Genomic DNA, 18408 nt, shown 5'->3' with positions numbered 1-18408 from the left:
GTGTGTGTGTGTGTGTGTGTGTGTGTGTGTGTGTGTGTGTGTGTGTGTGAACTCGAGACGCACTTAACACATTCTTGGAAACCAGTTGGCTTTGTATGAATGTGTCAGTGTATTTCTGTATGTGTGTGGTGTCTAGGAAGAGGGTGATTGTGGTCAGCTGGGAATGTGTGATAACCAATACCACGGTCTCCAAGTTATGTACGTCAGAGGAACATACACAATCTAGTGAATACAGACGCAATAATGCCAAGGTTATTGACTGACAAACCAAGTATTCATCCAGCCAAACCAACTGTCACAATGTCCCATTATCACTTTCTATGTCAGTATGATTTCTACTAGCAAAATCTGTATGTTCTGTTGCCATAGTTTCATTTTGTGTTGAGTGTGTTTGTTTGTTTGTTTGTTTTTGTTTATGGATGGTTTAATTCTTTTCTTTAGGTTCTCCCATGCCATCCTCTCTACCCAGCCCATCAGTTACTGACCATTCACACTCGCAACCACCATCACCCAATCTCCATGACAACCAGAGCTCGTTGCTAAGTAGCGCCAGCGCCCATCCGGCGGTCCATGAGTCGGACGAGGACGAGGAAGAGTACACAGCCACGCTGTACTTACCTGTAACGCAGGTCACAGCTCACAGCCACCACGGCCTCGCCTGTAATGGTAAGGCTCAACGTCCCTACGATGTTCTCACAACCTTTTCTCCCTTTGCTGCACAACCTTCCCACAACCCTCTCTCTTTTTAGTATATAATCTTCTCAAAATGTCCTGTAATGGTAAGGCTCAACGTCCCTACGATGTTCTCACAACATTTTCTATCTGCGCTCTATACCATTCCCACAATGTGCACAACATCCTCACAATGTTCCCTCTCTTTACTGCACAACATTCCCTCAACGTTCCCTCTCTTTACTGCACAACGGTCTCTCTCTTTACTGCACAACATTCCCTCAACGTTCCCTCTCTTTACTGCACAACGTTCCCTCTCTTTACTGCACAACGTTCCCTCTCTTTACTGCACAACGTTCCCTCTCTTTACTGCACAACGTTCCCTCTCTTTACTGCACAACATTCCCTCTCTTTACTGCACAACGTTCCCTCTCTTTACTGCACAACGTTCCCTCTCTTTACTGCACAACGTTCCCTCTCTTTACTGCACAACGTTCCCTCTCTTTACTGCACAACGTTCCCTCTCTTTACTGCACAACGTTCCCTCTCTTTACTGCACAACGTTCCTTCTCTTTACCGTATAATGTTCTCACAACATCTTGTAATAGTGAGGCACGGCATTGTTGCGACGTTCTCTCTATTTACTGTCACAACATTTACTCTCTTTACTGACAACAGAACGTTTCACTATTCTCAATGTGTGCTAATGAAAATTCCCAGATCTTCCAGCTTTTTCTAGTTAGTCTGATTGATAGCCAGACAGACTCTTATAGAGAAGTTTAATATATTTAGTTTTCCCATTCTGCCGAGTCTATATGTCCTCTCTCCCTGTCATGTGGTTGAAACCTCTGTCTGAACTGTGTGTCTGTTGTTTTAGTATTGCTGTCTGTTATGACCATTGTTTGACATGTGGTGTAGATTTAGTCTGGTAATGGCTGACCCAATGTAGTTGGGGTCAAAGTTTAAATGAAGGTTTAAGTGCATCTCAAGTACACAGAGAGGACTAGTTTCTCCTAATGTGACATTAGAGCCATTCAGAGCAGAGGTCAGTGGCCAGTCTGTGGATAGGAGACGGGAGGCTCTGTTAATCGGCCCGGTGGCTGTGACTGCATCTCGTTGTCATAGAGACAGGACGAGACCGTGACAAGGCACTTCTCACCCCAACATGGCCCAGTTTCGGCCTGCCTCTCTTGCTCCCGCTGTCTGAGAGAAAGACTCACGCACACTCACACACACTCACACACACACACACACACACACACACACACACACACACACACACACACACACACACACACACACACACACACACACACACACACACACACACACACACACACACACACACGAACAAGCACAGACACTCACAGACAGACAGACAACTCATCCACCCACCCTCACTCCCAGTACCCTGCCTCCAGTCATTCAGTGCTGTTTGGCCTTCACATCCCAAAATGAATTAGGGCTTCTCTGTGTTCCCAGTCTGACTGCATCAGTGTCAGGGAGAGAGAGGGAAGGAGAGGAGAGGTCCTAACCTGTAGTGGCTGTCACTTGCAGACATCTGCGCTGTGAATCTAGAGGGGACTGGACAGAGAATAGAGAGAGACGCCGGGGTTTTGAGGAGTGCTCAATGAAAGCTGTTTATACACATATGAATGTACTTAATTAAACTGTTAGAAAACGGTCTTGTTTATAAGCCATTTATAGGCGGAACTTCAAATATCTTTGAACATATTTATCTGTAGAAGATTCCATTTTGGCATGTTTATCTGTAGAAGATTCCATTTTGTCATATTTATCTGTAGAAGATTCCATTTTGTCATGTTTATCTGGAGAAGAGTCCATTTTGTCATGTTTATCTGTAGAAGAGTCCATTTTGTCATATTTATCTGTAGAAGATTCCATTTTGTCATGTTTATCTGTAGAAGATTCCATTTTGTCATGTTTATCTGTAGAAGAGTCCATTTTGTCATGTTTATCTGTAGAAGATTCCATTTTGTCATGTTTATCTGTAGAAGAGTCCATTTTGTCATGTTTATCTGGAGAAGAGTCCATTTTGGCATGTTTATCTGTAGAAGAGTCCATTTTGTCATGTTTATCTGGAGAAGAGTCCATTTTGGCATGTTTATCTGTAGAAGAGTCCATTTTGGCATGTTTATCTGTAGAAGAGTCCATTTTGGCATGTTTATCTGTAGAAGAGTCCATTTTGGCATGTTTATCTGTAGAAGATTCCATTTTGTCATGTTTATCTGTAGAAGATTCCATTTTGTCATGTTTATCTGTAGAAGAGTCCATTTTGGCATGTTTATCTGTAGAAGAGTCCATTTTGGCATGTTTATCTGTAGAAGAGTCCATTTTGGCATGTTTATCTGTAGAAGAGTCCATTTTGGCATGTTTATCTTTAGAAGAGTCCATTTTGGCATGTTTATCTGTTGAAGAGTCCATTTTGTCTTGTTTATCTGTAGAAGAGTCATGTTCTCATATGTCTTTACTTAAAGTTTTGTCTTTGATGGCTCAATTTATTGACTTAAGCTATGAGGTTAATTATGAAGCTCCCTCTCATCATAATCCCCAACAGACAGCTATCCAACACACACACACAGCTAACCACACCATCCCCTCTAAATTCATCCTATGTTTATTACCGACAGGGGAAACTTCCTTTCCACACTATATACACAGCCATATCCACGACCATCATGATCGTTAAAATCTAATCAGAGCCAGTTGAACATAAGGAAGTGAGATCTTCTATGATCCACGTCCTCTCAGAGCTTCTCCTCTCCCCTCTCGGACCTTTCCTATAGAGTGGTTCAACCATCTGATAGTCATCTGGACCTACAGCAGAGTAGCAGAGCAGTCTAGACCCTAACACACACACACACACACACAATACTTCCAACTCCAGACGCCCAAGCCTTCAGAAGACAACCAGAGACGCCATCCCCGTTTCCCATTGACAGCTAGAGACTGACTGAAAGGCTGAAAGTAAAGCTTCATGAGGAAAAAAAATACTTTGTCGCCACTTTACGTTTTTTAAGTAGGCAATTTTCGTAGGCGCGCGCCTCAATCGATGTCTAAACGGAAGACGTTTTAACGAGACACCATACCTGGGGGGAGAAAGACGCCGTGAGGACTTTTAGCTCTGGGAGCGATCATCGACAGGGATAATGAGAGAGAGAGAGAGTGGGGAAGAGAAAGATGGAGACAGAAAGAGAGACAGAGAGGAGGAGAGACACACAGAGAGAGTCAGAGAGTTGGTTCCAGTGTCTTCATGTCAATCTTCCATAACCATCTCCTCTTCTCAGTGACTGGGATCACTTAGTAAAGCAAACAGGCTCGCCGGCGCCCAGGTCTAGTCCACTCTGCTCCTCCTCTGAGACCTGGCGTGAAACTGGATGAGTGGAGAGAGGGAGAGAGGAAATTATAGAGAGACAAAGGCAGAGAGAGATAGGGTCAGCTTGGAAGACTACAGTCTCCAGCAACCTATACTAAATACTTGGTGTGCCAGAAAAGGAGAGATGAAGGATTTGCAGGGAGAGAAATGGTCAGTCTACAGTCTCAGTCCTCTCATACAGAGAGAAAGGGTCAGTCTACAGTCTCAGGCCTCTCATATAGAGAGAAAGGGTCAGTCTACAGTCTCAGGCCTCTCATACAGAGAGAAAGGGTCAGTCTACAGTCTCAGTCCTCTCATACAGAGAGAAAGGGTCAGTCTACAGTCTCAGGCCTCTCATACAGAGAGAAATGGTCAGTCTACAGTCTCAGGCCTCTCATACAGAGAGAAATGGTCAGTCTACAGTCTCAGTCCTCTCATACAGAGAGAAATGGTCAGTCTACAGTCTCAGTCCTCTCATACAGAGAGAAAGGGTCAGTCTACAGTCTCAGGCCTCTCATACAGAGAGAAAGGGTCAGTCTACAGTCTCAGGCCTCTCATACAGAGAGAAACGGTCAGTCTACAGTCTCAGGCCTCTCATACAGAGAGAAAGGGTCAGTCTACATTCTCAGTCCTCTCATACATTGACTGAAAAAACTAGGCCAAGCCATCTTTTGCACAAAAAAATGTGCTCCTTTCACTGTAAGTGCTCGAAGAATAGATGCTATTTGAGAAACTATTGAGACAAAGCCATTGACAGATGGGCTTGAATAGAAGCACAGGCAGGACAATCAGAGAGAATGGACAGAATGCTGGAGACTCAGAGCCAGCAAAGGGTGAAGGACTACTACGAAAACAGAAAAACAGAGAGCTCTGTGCACAGAAGTACTCAGTGTGAATGAATAGAGAGAGAAAGGGAGCGAGAGACCGAGAGAGAGGGAGGGAGAGAGTTGAGAGAGGGTCAGCGTGAAGACTCCAGTCTTCCATACTGAAGAGAAAGGGAGAAAGAATGGATGAAACAGGGAGGAGGCTTGTGAAGGAGGCTTGTGAGGGGCTGGAGAGGAGGGCTGTTTGTGCTAATGGGCAGCCGGAAGGTCACAGTGGGTGACCCATTTACACAGGCCCCGGTCTCTCCCTCTCCTTCACACCGCTAGCCTCAGTCTTATACAGCACCACAACAACCCTCAAGTGTTCTCGTCTGTGAAGCTGAAGAGGAGAGAATACCTACTTTTCTGGTGCTTTTCCATCTAGACTTACCCTCACACCAGACTTACCCTCACACCACAATTACTCATTGTGTATTTATTATTACTTGTATTATTACGTGTTTACTTTTCTATTATTTCTCTATTTTATTTCTCTCTGCATTGTAGGTAAGGGCCTGTAAGTAAGCATTTCACTGTGAGTCTACACCTGTTGTTTACGAAGCATGTGATTATCCTTTTGTCTGGGTTAGCCCTCCTCTGACATGGACCTTATTGTCAATGACGCGCTAAAGGACTCAGTAGAGATCACCAGTCCACGCTAACGCCTCCTGCAACAGACCGGTACAGGCCCTGACCTTCTCTTCCTCTCTATCTCTCTCTCTCTCTCTCTCTCTCTATCTCTCTCTCTCTCTCTCTCTCTCTCTCTCTCTCTCTCTCGCTCTCTTGCTCTCTTGCTCTCTCGCTCTCTCTCTAGCTTTCTCTCTCTCTCCCCCAATCGTCCCTCCTTCACTGTTGATCGCCATTGTCAGATGTCTCTCTCCCTCTCTCTCCCCCTTCCCTCTCTCTCTCCCCCTATTTCCCCTTCACTGTTGATGGCTATTGTCAGATGCAGTAGGCATGAAAGTAGCAATTTTACAGCCCAGGATTTCCAATAACATTTACCGGAGGCCCCCAGAACTAACACACGCGTGGCTGACTGGCTCTGCACCGTACCACAGAAGACGCTACAGCCTGTCTTGTCTGTCTTTCCTATTCCCTCTCTTTCTGTCCATCTCGGTCTCAGTCTCTCTCTCTCCTTGTCCGATGTCTCTCGCTCTTTCCTTCTCTCACTCTATCTCTCCTTTCCTCTCTCTCCATCTGCCTCGCTCTCTCTCCGTCTTGTGTTAGGAGTGTCAGTCACTCGGAAGATAGGCGAAATAGATTCCATCCTCTCTCGCCTCTCTCCTCTTGTCTCGGTACGGGGTGTGTAAGGGCAAGGGTGTCTGCTTCAGTGCCTTCTGTAAAGTCAAAAGCCGATAGTAATGAAAAACACGCCTGTCTGTCTGTCTGTCCGTCTGCCTGGCTGCCTTTCCCAAGTCAAAGGACCCCTCCGTGTGAAATGGCACACAGAGTAGAAGGTCAAACATTGTGTGTGTGTGTGTGTGTGTGTGTGTGTGTGTGTGTGTGTGTGTGTGTGTGTGTGTGTGTGTGTGTGTGTGTGTGTGTGTGTGTGTGTGTGTGTGTGTGTGTGTGTGTGTGTGTGTGTACATGAATATAAGGTTTCTTACATTCATGATGATTCTATGTTACAACCTTTCCACGGTTGTTCTGTTTATACACGTCAGCCCGAATGATTCACTTGTTTGTGGGAGTTTTCACTGTCAGTAGCTTCAAGTGGAGATCTGTGCATGTTTCCTTGTAAACATTTTACAATCATGTCCCTTTTGTTTGGACCTGGCAGAGCTGTAACAGTCATGGAAGCCTCTACACACACACACACACACACACACACACACACACACACACACACACACACACACACACACACACACACACACACACACACACACACACACACACACACACACACACACACACACACACACACACACACACACACACACACACACACACACACACACACACACACACACACACACACACACACACACACACACACACACACACACACACACACACACACACACACACACACACACACACACCCCTCTCCCCCTTCCCTGCACAGTGTGACTGTAAATGCAAATAGAGGGTCAAACCGAGCTGTGCCCAACAACAGTACACTGTCTACTGGGCTCCACTTCAGTGGGTCCTCGTCCTGTGATGTTAGCTCTCCGCGCTGGATGCCTGTGTAAAATGTGATATGCGCGCTTCCACTAAATCTTCTATCCTCGCTGTGGCATGCGCCCGTCCGGCGCACGTGAGAAATGCAGTACTTTGAGATCGTCTCACCGTGGTTTTTATAGGACGTCTCAGCATGCTAGCAGATACACATCGACTTCCAGTCATTACGCTAATGCTCGTTAGCATTGCTTCGTGAAACTACCTCTAACTTCCTTTATACTGGACACAGAGACATACAAACGGTATCAACAAGTTCATCTGACTCTGGGGAGGTAGATCAAGTGTCCCTTTAATCTACCAGGAGTAACCATGGCAATCTGCTTGTACGAACCAGGAATATCGCTGTTTGTTTGTTTGGGCATAGTGACGTCAACAGTGAATATCATTGAATGGAAGCCCATTTCATGGTCTTGTCTTCGTAGCTGAGGTTATTTGGAATCCCGCTCTCGTGACTTAGAAGCTCAAATGTCACCCTTTGACCTCGAGGATGTCCTCTCGGTCTAATGGCTACGACCCAAATCCCCCCGGTTACGCCTACTTCTTCTCTGTCGGTGGATAAACCAGGCTATTACACGGCGATCGAGTCTTACACTGATAAACGTTACATGAACACACAATGCAATTACCACAGAACAAGATATTTCATTTTCCCAGTGACATTGCACTTAATCATTCCGCCGTACATTTGACTGGAACGTACAACCTCACACTTATAAGCCTTAACTCTCCCTTCCAACATGTTATGTCCAGGAAATTCGTCATTTAAGAAAGATGACTCTCCTTCACTTGCCCCCCCCCCCCCCCCCCTTTAAAGCAATTACACAGTCTCTCTTTCCCTCCATCTCTCCAGTAGATAGATCAGTCACCCAGGCAGGATTAATGATGAAATATGGCTCCCAAAATGGCACCCCATGTAGTGCACTACTTCTGACCAGGGCCTATAGGGCTCCGGTCAAAAGTAGTGCACTACATAGGGAATAGGGTGTGCCATTTGTGACGCATGCTCAGTCTTGCTCATCTTAACATCTGAGATGGCCGTTTAGTAACCGCTCATGTCTTACGACTCGCGTCTCGCGTCTCCCTTCCACCGTTTGAGAAATGACATTTCTTCTACCGTAAGTATTTCATCTTCTTCTTTGTCCCCTTCTTCTTCTTCCTCTCTTCTCTCCCTCTACGGGGGTCCACAAGGATTGACGCTCCATTGATCCCACTCTAATGATTTCCCCTCTGAGTTGGTCAATATTTAAGCAGCACTTTGTACCCAGAGTAAAATCATAGACACCTGGGCTGATAAATGTCATAACCCGTTGATATTTATCTTTCATAAATAGCAGCGCGGTGCGACCGGGCGGCGTGTTTGAAAAGCCAGAGGGCTGGAGACGGATTCAGATATGAGATATGATCAGATTATTCCTTTCATCTGGTCAGGGTGGAATGACAGCAGGGTAGAGTACAGGGATGAAGGCTGTGTCCGGTGGGAGAGTCCTATGGGGCCATGAGTTTTGTTCTGGTCTGGAAAGCCTCCTGGCCCTATACCGTACTACTGGTAGATAGATAGTTTGATGTTGTATGGGATTGGTAAGCCTTTGATTCTTGTAACTGGGCCAAATCTTGCCTAACTAACCTAGTTTCACCTAGTCATGTCCTGATATCCGCCTGCCTCTGGGAATGTGTGTGTGTGTGTGTGTGTGTGTGTGTGTGTGTGTGTGTGTGTGTGTGTGTGTGTGTGTGTGTGTGTGTGTGTGTGTGTGTGTGTGTGTGTGTGTGTGTGTGTGTGTGTGTTGCCTGTGAGGGTACTGAAGGGTACACAAGCTGTGTGGAAATTGAAAGGAACAACACCAGATTGACCTTGACTGGCCTTCTCTTGGAGAAATGACGAGCAAACACTCCCTCTTACCGACACACACCTGTCATCCTCCACCCCACACAAAGCCTGCCTCTGCTCTCTACAAAATAAGCTTTGTTCTCCATTTGGTGTGGGTCGGCGGGCAGAGAGGATGCTTTCGTCTTGTCGATGCCCAACAAAGAGCTCTCCGCCTGGGTGACAGTCGCTAAAGGTTAGACCTGTTCTCTGGAGGAGATGGAAGTGAAATTAGCTTCACGCACCACAACCCAGGCCCAAGGCCCCGCTCACGCCTACTTCTGGTTACAGCCAACCACAGGCTGCTGTGTGGTCCGACTCCAACCCTTGCGTTCCTCCTCTCTCTTCTTCTTTCTCTCCATTCTTTCTCTTGGTCGCTTACTTATATATCACCCCCCCCTCACCTTCTCTCACGCTCAAAAACTCTCTCTCCCTTTCTCATGCTCACTCAATCTCTCCATCGCTCTCTCCATCCCTCCCTCTCATCGCCCTCTTCGCCACCTAACCCCACAGCCGGCGCCTTGGCGCGGACAACAAAGCTCGCGGCAATGCATGATGGGATTGGGATGACAGTGTGAAAGCTTTCCAAGAGGAGCCGTGGACAGGACCCAATGATGGGATCACTCGGGGTCTGGTCTGGCCAGGGCAATCTGGTCTGTGTTTAATGTCTCTCTCCCTCCCTCCCTCCCTCTTTCTCTCTCTCTCTCCATCCACCCATCTGTCCAGCTAGCCAACCATCCAGCTAAACAATGACCAGATGTCTTGTTCCTGTCTACTCTTGAATCCTCCGTTCAGACTGATTGTTCTCACTTACATTTAGTTGGCTGAATATAACAATAACACTGTTTCTGAAGAACAACATTCATTCAGAAAAATAAATGCATAGAAAGTCATACTGTGTATAATCCTGACTCCGATAGAGCAGCCTGTAAGTGATGTTCTTCAGAGTCTAGAACAGCCTGTAAGTGATGTTCTTCAGAGTCTAGAACAGCCTGTAAGTGATGTTCTTCAGAGTCTGGACCAGTGAAGTGATGTTCTTCAGAGTCTAGAACATCCTGTAAGTGATGTTCTTCAGAGTCTAGAACAGCCTGTAAGTGATGTTCTTCAGAGTCTAGAACAGCCTGTAAGTGATGTTCTTCAGAGTCTGGACCAGTGAAGTGATGTTCTTCAGAGTCTAGAACATCCTGTAAGTGATGTTCTTCAGAGTCTAGACCAGTGAAGTGATGTTCTTCAGAGTCTAGAACAGCCTGTACGTGATGTTCTTCAGAGTCTGGACCAGTGAAGTGATGTTCTTCAGAGTCTGGACCAGTGAAGGGATGTTCATCAGAGTCTTGACCAGTGAAGTGATGTTCTTCAGAGTCTGGACCAGTGAAGTGATGTTCATCAGAGTCTGGACCAGTTAAGTGATGTTCTTCAGGGTCTGGATCAGTGAAGTGATGTTCTTCAGAGTCTGGACCAGTTAAGTGATGTTCTTCAGATTCTGGACCAGTTGAGTGATGTTCATCAGAGTCTGGACCAGTGAAGGGATGTTCTTCAGAGTCTGGACCAGTGAAGTGATGTTCTTCAGAGTCTGGACCAGTGAAGTGATGTTCTTCAGGGTCTGGACCAGTGAAGTGATGTTCTTCAGAGTCTGGACCAGTGAAGTGATGTTCTTCAGAGTCTGGACCAGTGAAGTGATGTTCTTCAGAGTCTGGACCAGTGAAGTGATGTTCATCAGAGTCTGGACCAGTGAAGTGATGTTCTTCAGAGTCTGGACCAGTGAAGTGATGTTCTTCAGAGTCTGGACCAGTTAAGTGCCGTTGGACAAACTGACACCTGACATCTACCAAATGAGGCATGTCTTGGAATTGAACGGCAGGATGCAATAATGCATAGTACTCTATTGAAACCCAAAGAAAGGGAAACTCCATCAATCGATGCACTTTCATGGTGATGTCGTTATATGTTTGCATGTCATGTCCTTGTTGAAGATATCAGAAGAGACATGGTGCATGTCCATCTCACTAGTAGGTCTTCTCTGTATTGATGGTCCGTCAGATATATATCTCCCCCTCTCACTCTGCCCCGCTGTTTTCAGTTCCACCCCATCCTCCATGCTCTCTCTCTCTCTCTCTCTCTCTCTCTCTCTCTCTCTCTCTCTCTCTCTCTCTCTCTCTCTCTCTCTCTCTCTCTCTCTCTCTCTCTCTGTGTGTCTCTGTCTCTCTCTCTCTCTCTCTCTCTCGCTCTTCAATCCTACTGTTGATAAAGAGAGAGGTAGAAGTATCACAAGGTGAAACATGACAGCTCGCTGGCGTTGTTGACAAATAACCTTTCCCGAAAATGCTCGTCAAAGCCTCAGAATGACGGCCCGCCGCTTTCAACGACTCGCCGCCTGTTTGAAATGTCAATTTATCATCTCGACTCGACGTCAGGCGCCGCACGCTCGACGTTCGCCGGGGATATTGGGTAAAGGATCGAGGAGGGAGATGCCAGTTATCATAAAGGCACACAGACACACACACACACACACAGACACACACACACACACAGACTGACGGACATCTCTGAACTCCCGGTGTGATTTCTTCATTTAAAGAAGTGATGTTTTTATAAACGCCACCTGAGAGGGCTTTGAGTGGAAAGTCAACATTTTGGCACCAAACTCATTTTGGCGCTTGGCTTTTCCAGCTTCTCATTGTGGAAGAACTGTTTAATATGCCTGATGCTTGACAGAGACTCTGACAGGATTTAAACCTGAATAGGCTTCAGCTGACAGCTCTGTGTATAGTACCTCGTGTGTGTGTGTGCGTGTGCGTGTGTGTGTGTGCGTGTGTGTGTGTGCGTGTGCGTGTGTGTGTTTTCCTATACATCCGTCTATCAGTCAGTAATAAATCAACACCAGCGGCAGGCCCACAATCCTGTCTGTTTCAGGTGACCATGACTACGGAGGGTGTGGTGGTGATTGGAACGGGACAGTGTCTATCAGACAGACAGAAGACAGAGGACATGTGGTAGCTGTTGTTGCAGAGAGGGGGAACGCGTGTAGACACTGCGCTGCTCTTTGGGATTTTTGTTTTGGTTCAGCGGTGCGGAGACTGATGTCTTCCGTATGACACACTGAGGGACTGCGATCCCACCACTCTATCTCATGATACTCTGTCGTGTGTGTGTGTGTGTGTGTGTGTGTGTGTGTGTGTGTGTGTGTGTGTGTGTGTGTGTGTGTGTGTGTGTGTGTGTGTGTGTGTGTGTGTTTGACCTAGGATTTAGTTCCCTTTCCCTTCATTTCTTCAAACTAAATCTACCAGCATTGAGTGAGGGGTTTTAAATGTTACTACTGATCTTGTTTTTAAAGGAAGTTATATTTCCTGTATCTGTCCGTCACAGTAACATCTAAATAAAGTGGAGGTGAAGGGAATTATGGTCTTCTACCCTTCACAGTGGGTCTTTAACCATTTCTACTCACCTTACTCACCTTTAGTTCATCCTTAACCCTGAACTCTTAACTCTTCCCCTCCCACTGGTACACTTGGGGGGGGTGTCCTGATCCTCCTCTCTCTCTCTCTCTCTCTCTCTCTCTCTCTCTCTCTCTCTCTCTCTCTCTCTCTCTCTCTCTCTCTCTCTCTCTCTCTCTCCTCCAATTCAATTCAATTCAAAGGGTTTTATTGGCATGGGAAACATATGTTTCACTCTCCCTCCCCTCTTTCTTTCTTTCTCTCTCCCTCCCTCCCTCCTTTCTCTCTCTCTCTCTCTCATTTCAAAAGGTCACTGTATCTCCCCACAGCCATCAACCTCACCATTAAACACTGACATGGTCCTGAAGAAAAGAGTATAACAAAACAAGGTGGTTTAGATTATGAAAGCAGATAAGCGACTCAATCTCCCCTAGCCTTCATAAAGCCCTCTGGTCCAGCCAGGCGAAGGATGTCATCACACACACACACACACACACGCACACACACACACACACACACACACATAAACGCAGACAGAGACACAGCAATGGCTATCACTCTCACCATTAGGAGCTGAACGGACCCGGGCTGTAATTTAGCTCCTGCCAACAAATCCTAATCAGATAGGCCTCTTAAAGTGTAGACACTAACCTAACTGAAGGGTATGTGTGTGACAGGGTGGAGACCCCCTGATGAATGACAGGCAGCAGTCCATCAGTCAGGGTTGGGTTTCAAAGGCAAGCCTCTCGTAAAGCCTGCATCTGTCTCCTCACATCTCATCCATCACACACGCACATACACACACACACACACACACACACACACACACTGTTCCACTCACTCCCCCCAGACCTAGGCAGCCCGAGTCGGCTTACACCTTGGCCCCTCTCCTGGCCCTTCCCTTGGGCCATCTTGGGTCCTTCCCACCCTTCACTCTTCATGCGCCCTCTCTCGACTTCTCTCTGTCCATCTCTCTCGACTTCTCTCTGCCTGGGCATCCACGGTGAAAGGTTGAGTGGGTGGAGGCCTGGATCTCTGGATCCTGTCTGGCCTGCCTTGCTGGGGGGTTAGACGGTCTAGTCTACAGGGGTCAGTCAGGGTACTGTGTGTCAAGTAAAGGTCATCTAGGCAGGTTAACTGGGCTACGCTTGGTGCCATGTGTCATGTTAATGGTCTGTGTTGAAGAGCCAGTGAAAGGAGAGTGGATGGGAAGCCCTGCGGTGAGACGGATGCTCTCGGCTTCACTGGGGAACTGAACTCATGTCAAAAACATATGGCGTTGAAATGGATACATACTGAGCTCCGTGTAATGTGTGCTGTCGAGCGGTGTGAAGGAGCAGCTTTGTTTGTCTGTGTGTGGGGAGGGGAGGGGAGGGGAGGGGGGGGGGGTGTATGTGTTCCCCAGTGTGTCTACTTATTGGCCTTCCTCCATTTCTTTGACTGTCTTTAAATATTGCCTTCCTGATTTACCTGCTTTTGTCCACATGCCATGTTATTCCAATGTATAAAAACATTTATAGCCAGACACACACACACACATACACACACACACACACACACACACACACACACACACACACACACACACACACACACACACACACACACACACACAGAGAGTCCTAGCGGAGAACAGCAGAGCTTGCCAAGTCAGCGCTGAGCGCTCAGAGGTGGGATCATCATGTTGGCTCTGTGTCTCGTCTCACGTCTTATGGAGGAACGGCTAAATAATGCAAAGCTTCAATTAGGGCTCTTTGGGGGTCTTAACCAGCGCCGTTCCATTTAGACCCCCCTAATTCCACTGCAGTTAAACCCAGAGCTTGTAGCAATTCAGCCCCTTGGAGAGAGGGAGAGAAGGAGGAGAAAAGAAGAGAGGGAGAGGGAAGAGAGGAGGTGGAAGGGGAGAGAGGAGGGGCGAGGGAAGAGAGGAGATAAAAGGGAAGGGAGGAGGAGAGATTTTTCTTATTTTGTGCTGATTGCTTTCATTCAGTTCCAGGTCAGTGCTCAGGTTGTCGGAGGAAAATGGAAATCTAAACATTTCATGGCCGACATGTCGCTGTGACCCCGGGCTCATCCCTCTCTGTCTCGCTCTCTGTTTCTCTCACTGTCTCACTCGCTCTCTTACTCTCACTCTCTCTCTCTCCGTATCTCTCTTTCTCTCTCTCTCTCTCTCTCTCACTCTATCCCTCCCTGTCTCTCTCGCTCACTCTCTCTTTCTCTCTCTCACTGACTCTATCTCTCTCCGTCTCTCTCTCTCTCTCTCTCTGTCTCTCTCACACACCCCTTCTTCCAGTTCTTTGCTGTGCCTTTGTTGTGTGCTTGGTTTACCCCGGCTATACTCCTCCATCTCCCTTTCCTTGCTCTATTACTGAGAGGCTGTTATTCCCTCGTCTTTTCTCTGAAGCAGTAGGCGCTATATCTGAATAGTTTTCTCCCACTCTGCTTCCATTGTAGTCTCACAATGTAGGTCCGTCAGGAAGCTCAGTTCAGTGATTGAGACTCAAAGTTCTCTGATCAAAAGGTCACCCCTATACCATACCAGTCAGTCTTCCAGGATAGACCTGCATAATGAGTCTTCCTGGTATACGGTCTGGGTATAGACTGATATCACATGGCCACCATGCGTTTTCTTTCCCCTTCCTTTGTCCTCAGTGTCTTTAGCTCCATATGATATGGGGATTCCCCCTCTCTCTTTGTTTGTCTTGGGGCGGCGAGGAGAGAGAGTGAGGCGTGTCCAGGGCCAGATGTGAAGCCAGCCATCACGTCAGCTCACGGACGATCAAACAACCTCACACTCGCCCAGCCTCCGCCTCACCTGGAGGAGAGTCCTCAAGAGCTATCTCTCCCCACTTCATTTTATCCTCCCCTCGCTCACTTTTCTCTCCCCCTTCTCTCTCTCTCTCTCTCACATTGCCGCTGCCTCTTCCCTCCTTCATTTCTCCTCATTTCCTCCATCCTCCTCTCTCTCTCTCTCTCTCTCTCTTTCTTCCACATCATTCCCTCTCACCTCTCTTGTCTCCCTTTGTTCTGAGGTTGCCCATAGAAACAAGTCTAGTACCAAACCCCAAACTGACCTCAGAACAGTGTCTATAGGCATTGTTGTCATCCTACTCCACATGACGCCTGGTAGCCCATAGAGAAACAGTGTGAGACCAGCTACTGTGTCAACATGCCACTGACTGTTGACTCCACGCTGCCAAGGACACTACCAGGGCCCAGATGACATGCCACCGTTCCCCCACCGACAGGCATCGCGGGTGGGCTACAAACACTCAGCTTGGTGGGGTGGCTGGAGGGCTGGTTGGAGGGATGGCGGGAGGGATGGCGGGAGAGGGTGTTTGCGCACATGTCATGGACGATTACTGTCAACTGTCACTGCTGATGTCCCCTCAACCCTGGTGATGTGTGTGTGTGTGTGTGTGTGTGTGTGTGTGTGTGTGTGTGTGTGTGTGTGTGTGTGTGTGTGTGTGTGTGTGTGTGTGTGTGTGTGTGTGTGTGTGTGTGTGTGTGTGTGTGTGTGTGTGTGTGTGTATGTGTGTGTGTGTGTGTGTGTGTGTGTGTGTGTGTGTGTGTGTGCATCAACATGAATGGAAAAGGGGACAATAGCACGGATCATCTCCATCTCACCAACCACAGTCACATCACCCGGTGCACTGTACCGTCACGTTCCCTCACGATTAGCCGTGTCTTCCTCTCAAAATCCCTGTGTATCATCAGAACCTACTCACTCAATCAAATCACATGAAGTGTTATTTGTCACATGCGCCGAATACAACTGGTGTAGACTTCCCCGTTAAATGCTTGCTTACGAGCCCTTCCCAACGATGCAGAATTTAAATATAAAAACAGTAACACAGGAGGAATAAAATGAGTGACACAATACTGGAGCTATATACAGGAAGTTCCAGTACCATATCAATGTGGAGCTATATACAGGGAGTTCCAGTACCATATCAATGTGGAGCTATATACAGGGAGTTCCAGTACCATATCAATGTGGAGCTATATACAGGAAGTTCCAGTACCATATCAATGTGGAGCTATATACAGGAAGTTCCAGTACCATATCAATGTGGAGCTATATACAGGAAGTTCCATTACCATATCAATGTGGAGCTATATACAGGGAGTTCCAGTACCATATCAATGTGGAGCTATATACAGGGAGTTCCAGTACCATATCAATGTGGAGCTATATACAGGGAGTTCCAGTACCATATCAATGTGGAGCTATATACAGGGAGTTCCAGTACCATATCAATGTGGAGCTATATACAGGAAGTTCAAGTACCATATCAATGTGGAGCTATATACAGGAAGTTCAAGTACCATATCAATGTGGAGCTACATACAGGAAGTTCCAGTACCAGATCAATGTGGAGAGGTAGGAGGAATCAGAGTTAGATATGTACATGGAGGCAGGGTAAAGTGACTAGGCATCAGGATAGATAATAATAAGGTATTAGAGGTAGATATATACACGGAGGCAGGGTAAATGACTAGGCATCAGGATGGATAATAATAAGGTATTAGAGGTAGATATGTACATGGAGGCAGGGTAAATGACTAGGCATCAGGATGGATAATAATAAGGTATTAGAGGTATATATGTACACGGAGGCAGGGTAAATGACTAGGCATCGGGATAGATAATAATAAGGTATTAGTGGTAGATATGTACACGGAGGCAGGGTAAATGACTAGGCATCAGGATAGATAATAATAAGGTATTAGAGGTAGATATGTATACGGAGGCAGGGTAAAGTGACTAGGCATCAGGATAGATAATAATAAGGTATTAGAGGTAGATATGTATACGGAGGCAGGGTAAAGTGACTAGGCATCAGGATAGATAATAATAAGGTATTAGAGGTAGATATGTACACGGAGGCAGGGTAAAGTGACTAGGCATCAGGATAGATAATAATAAGGTATTAGAGGTAGATATGTACATGGAGGCAGGGTAAAGTGACCAGGCATCAGGATAGATAATAATAACAACAACACATGAAGGTGAAAATACAATCTAACGTTTGTTCGGGTTCTAAATAGCCAGGCTGCCATCTGAAGAAAAGGAGAGAAGAGAGGAAGCTGGCAGTGGTGTGAAGAATCAACCTCCCCAGGGAGGGAGGATAGCTTGGGGGGTGTTTGGGAGGATAGCGGGGTCTCGTATTACAAGTGGTTTGTATGTAATCCAGGACCAACGTAAAGGGGATTTGGGTCTGGAGCTAGAGCTCGAGCTCAGTGCTGATTCCAAAGAGCGAGAGGGAGAGAGAGCGAGAGAGGGAGAGAGACAGAGAGAGAAAGACCGAGAGAGAGACCGAGAGAGAGAGAGAGAGACCGAGAGAGAGAGACAATAAAAATCCTCCAACCCAAAAAGGCATGTGGTGTTGATGGTACCTGCAATGAAATTCCAATTGGCTATACTAAAACTCTTTAACATCATCCTTAGCTCTGGCATCTTCCCCAATATTTGGAATCAAGGACTGATCACCCCAATCCACAAAAGTGGAGACAAATTTGACCCCAATAACAACCGTGGGATATGCATCAACAGCAACCTTGGGAAAATCCTCTGCATTATCATTAACAGCAGACTCGCACATGTCCTTAGTGAAAACAATGTACTGAGCAAATGTCAAATTGGCTTTTTACCAAATTACCGTACAACAGACCACGTATTCACCCTGCACACCCTAATTGACAAACAAACAAACCAAAACAAAGGCAAAGTCTTCTCATGCTTTGTTGATTTCAAAAAAGCCTTCGACTCAATTTGGCATGAGGGTCTGCTATACAAATTGATGGAAAGTGGTGTTGGGGGAAAAACATACAACATTATAAAATCCATGTACACAAACAACAAGTGAGCGGTTAAAATAGGCAAAAAAAAAACATTTCTTGCCACAGGGCCGTGGGGTGAGACAGGGATGCAGCTTAAGCCTCACCCTCTTCAACATATATATCAACGAATTGGCGTGGGTACTAGAAAAATCTGCAGCACCCGGCCTCACCCTACTA

General features: G+C 46.6%; 1 protein-coding gene across 12 annotated transcripts in view; it reads left to right on the top strand.

Annotated features, from left to right (window-relative positions):
• The window catches only part of tenm3 (teneurin transmembrane protein 3), a 462931-nt gene that overhangs the window by 300721 nt on the left and 143802 nt on the right, over positions 1–18408 (top strand). For 8 of the 12 annotated variants that reach the window (XM_071407375.1, XM_071407374.1, XM_071407376.1 and 5 more), the window contains one exon: positions 442–666. The exons of the other annotated variants lie outside the window; for them this stretch is intronic. In XM_071407375.1, the coding sequence (XP_071263476.1) occupies positions 442–666 (225 nt within the window). The remainder of the gene's footprint in view (positions 1–441; positions 667–18408) is intronic. 12 annotated transcript variants of the gene reach the window in all.

The sequence above is a fragment of the Salvelinus alpinus genome, chromosome 6 (genome assembly GCF_045679555.1).
Source record: "Salvelinus alpinus chromosome 6, SLU_Salpinus.1, whole genome shotgun sequence".
Classification (NCBI taxonomy): domain Eukaryota; kingdom Metazoa; phylum Chordata; class Actinopteri; order Salmoniformes; family Salmonidae; genus Salvelinus; species Salvelinus alpinus.
The sequence above is the reverse complement of the archived record's forward strand: the minus strand, read 5'-3'. Positions and strand labels throughout refer to the sequence as shown.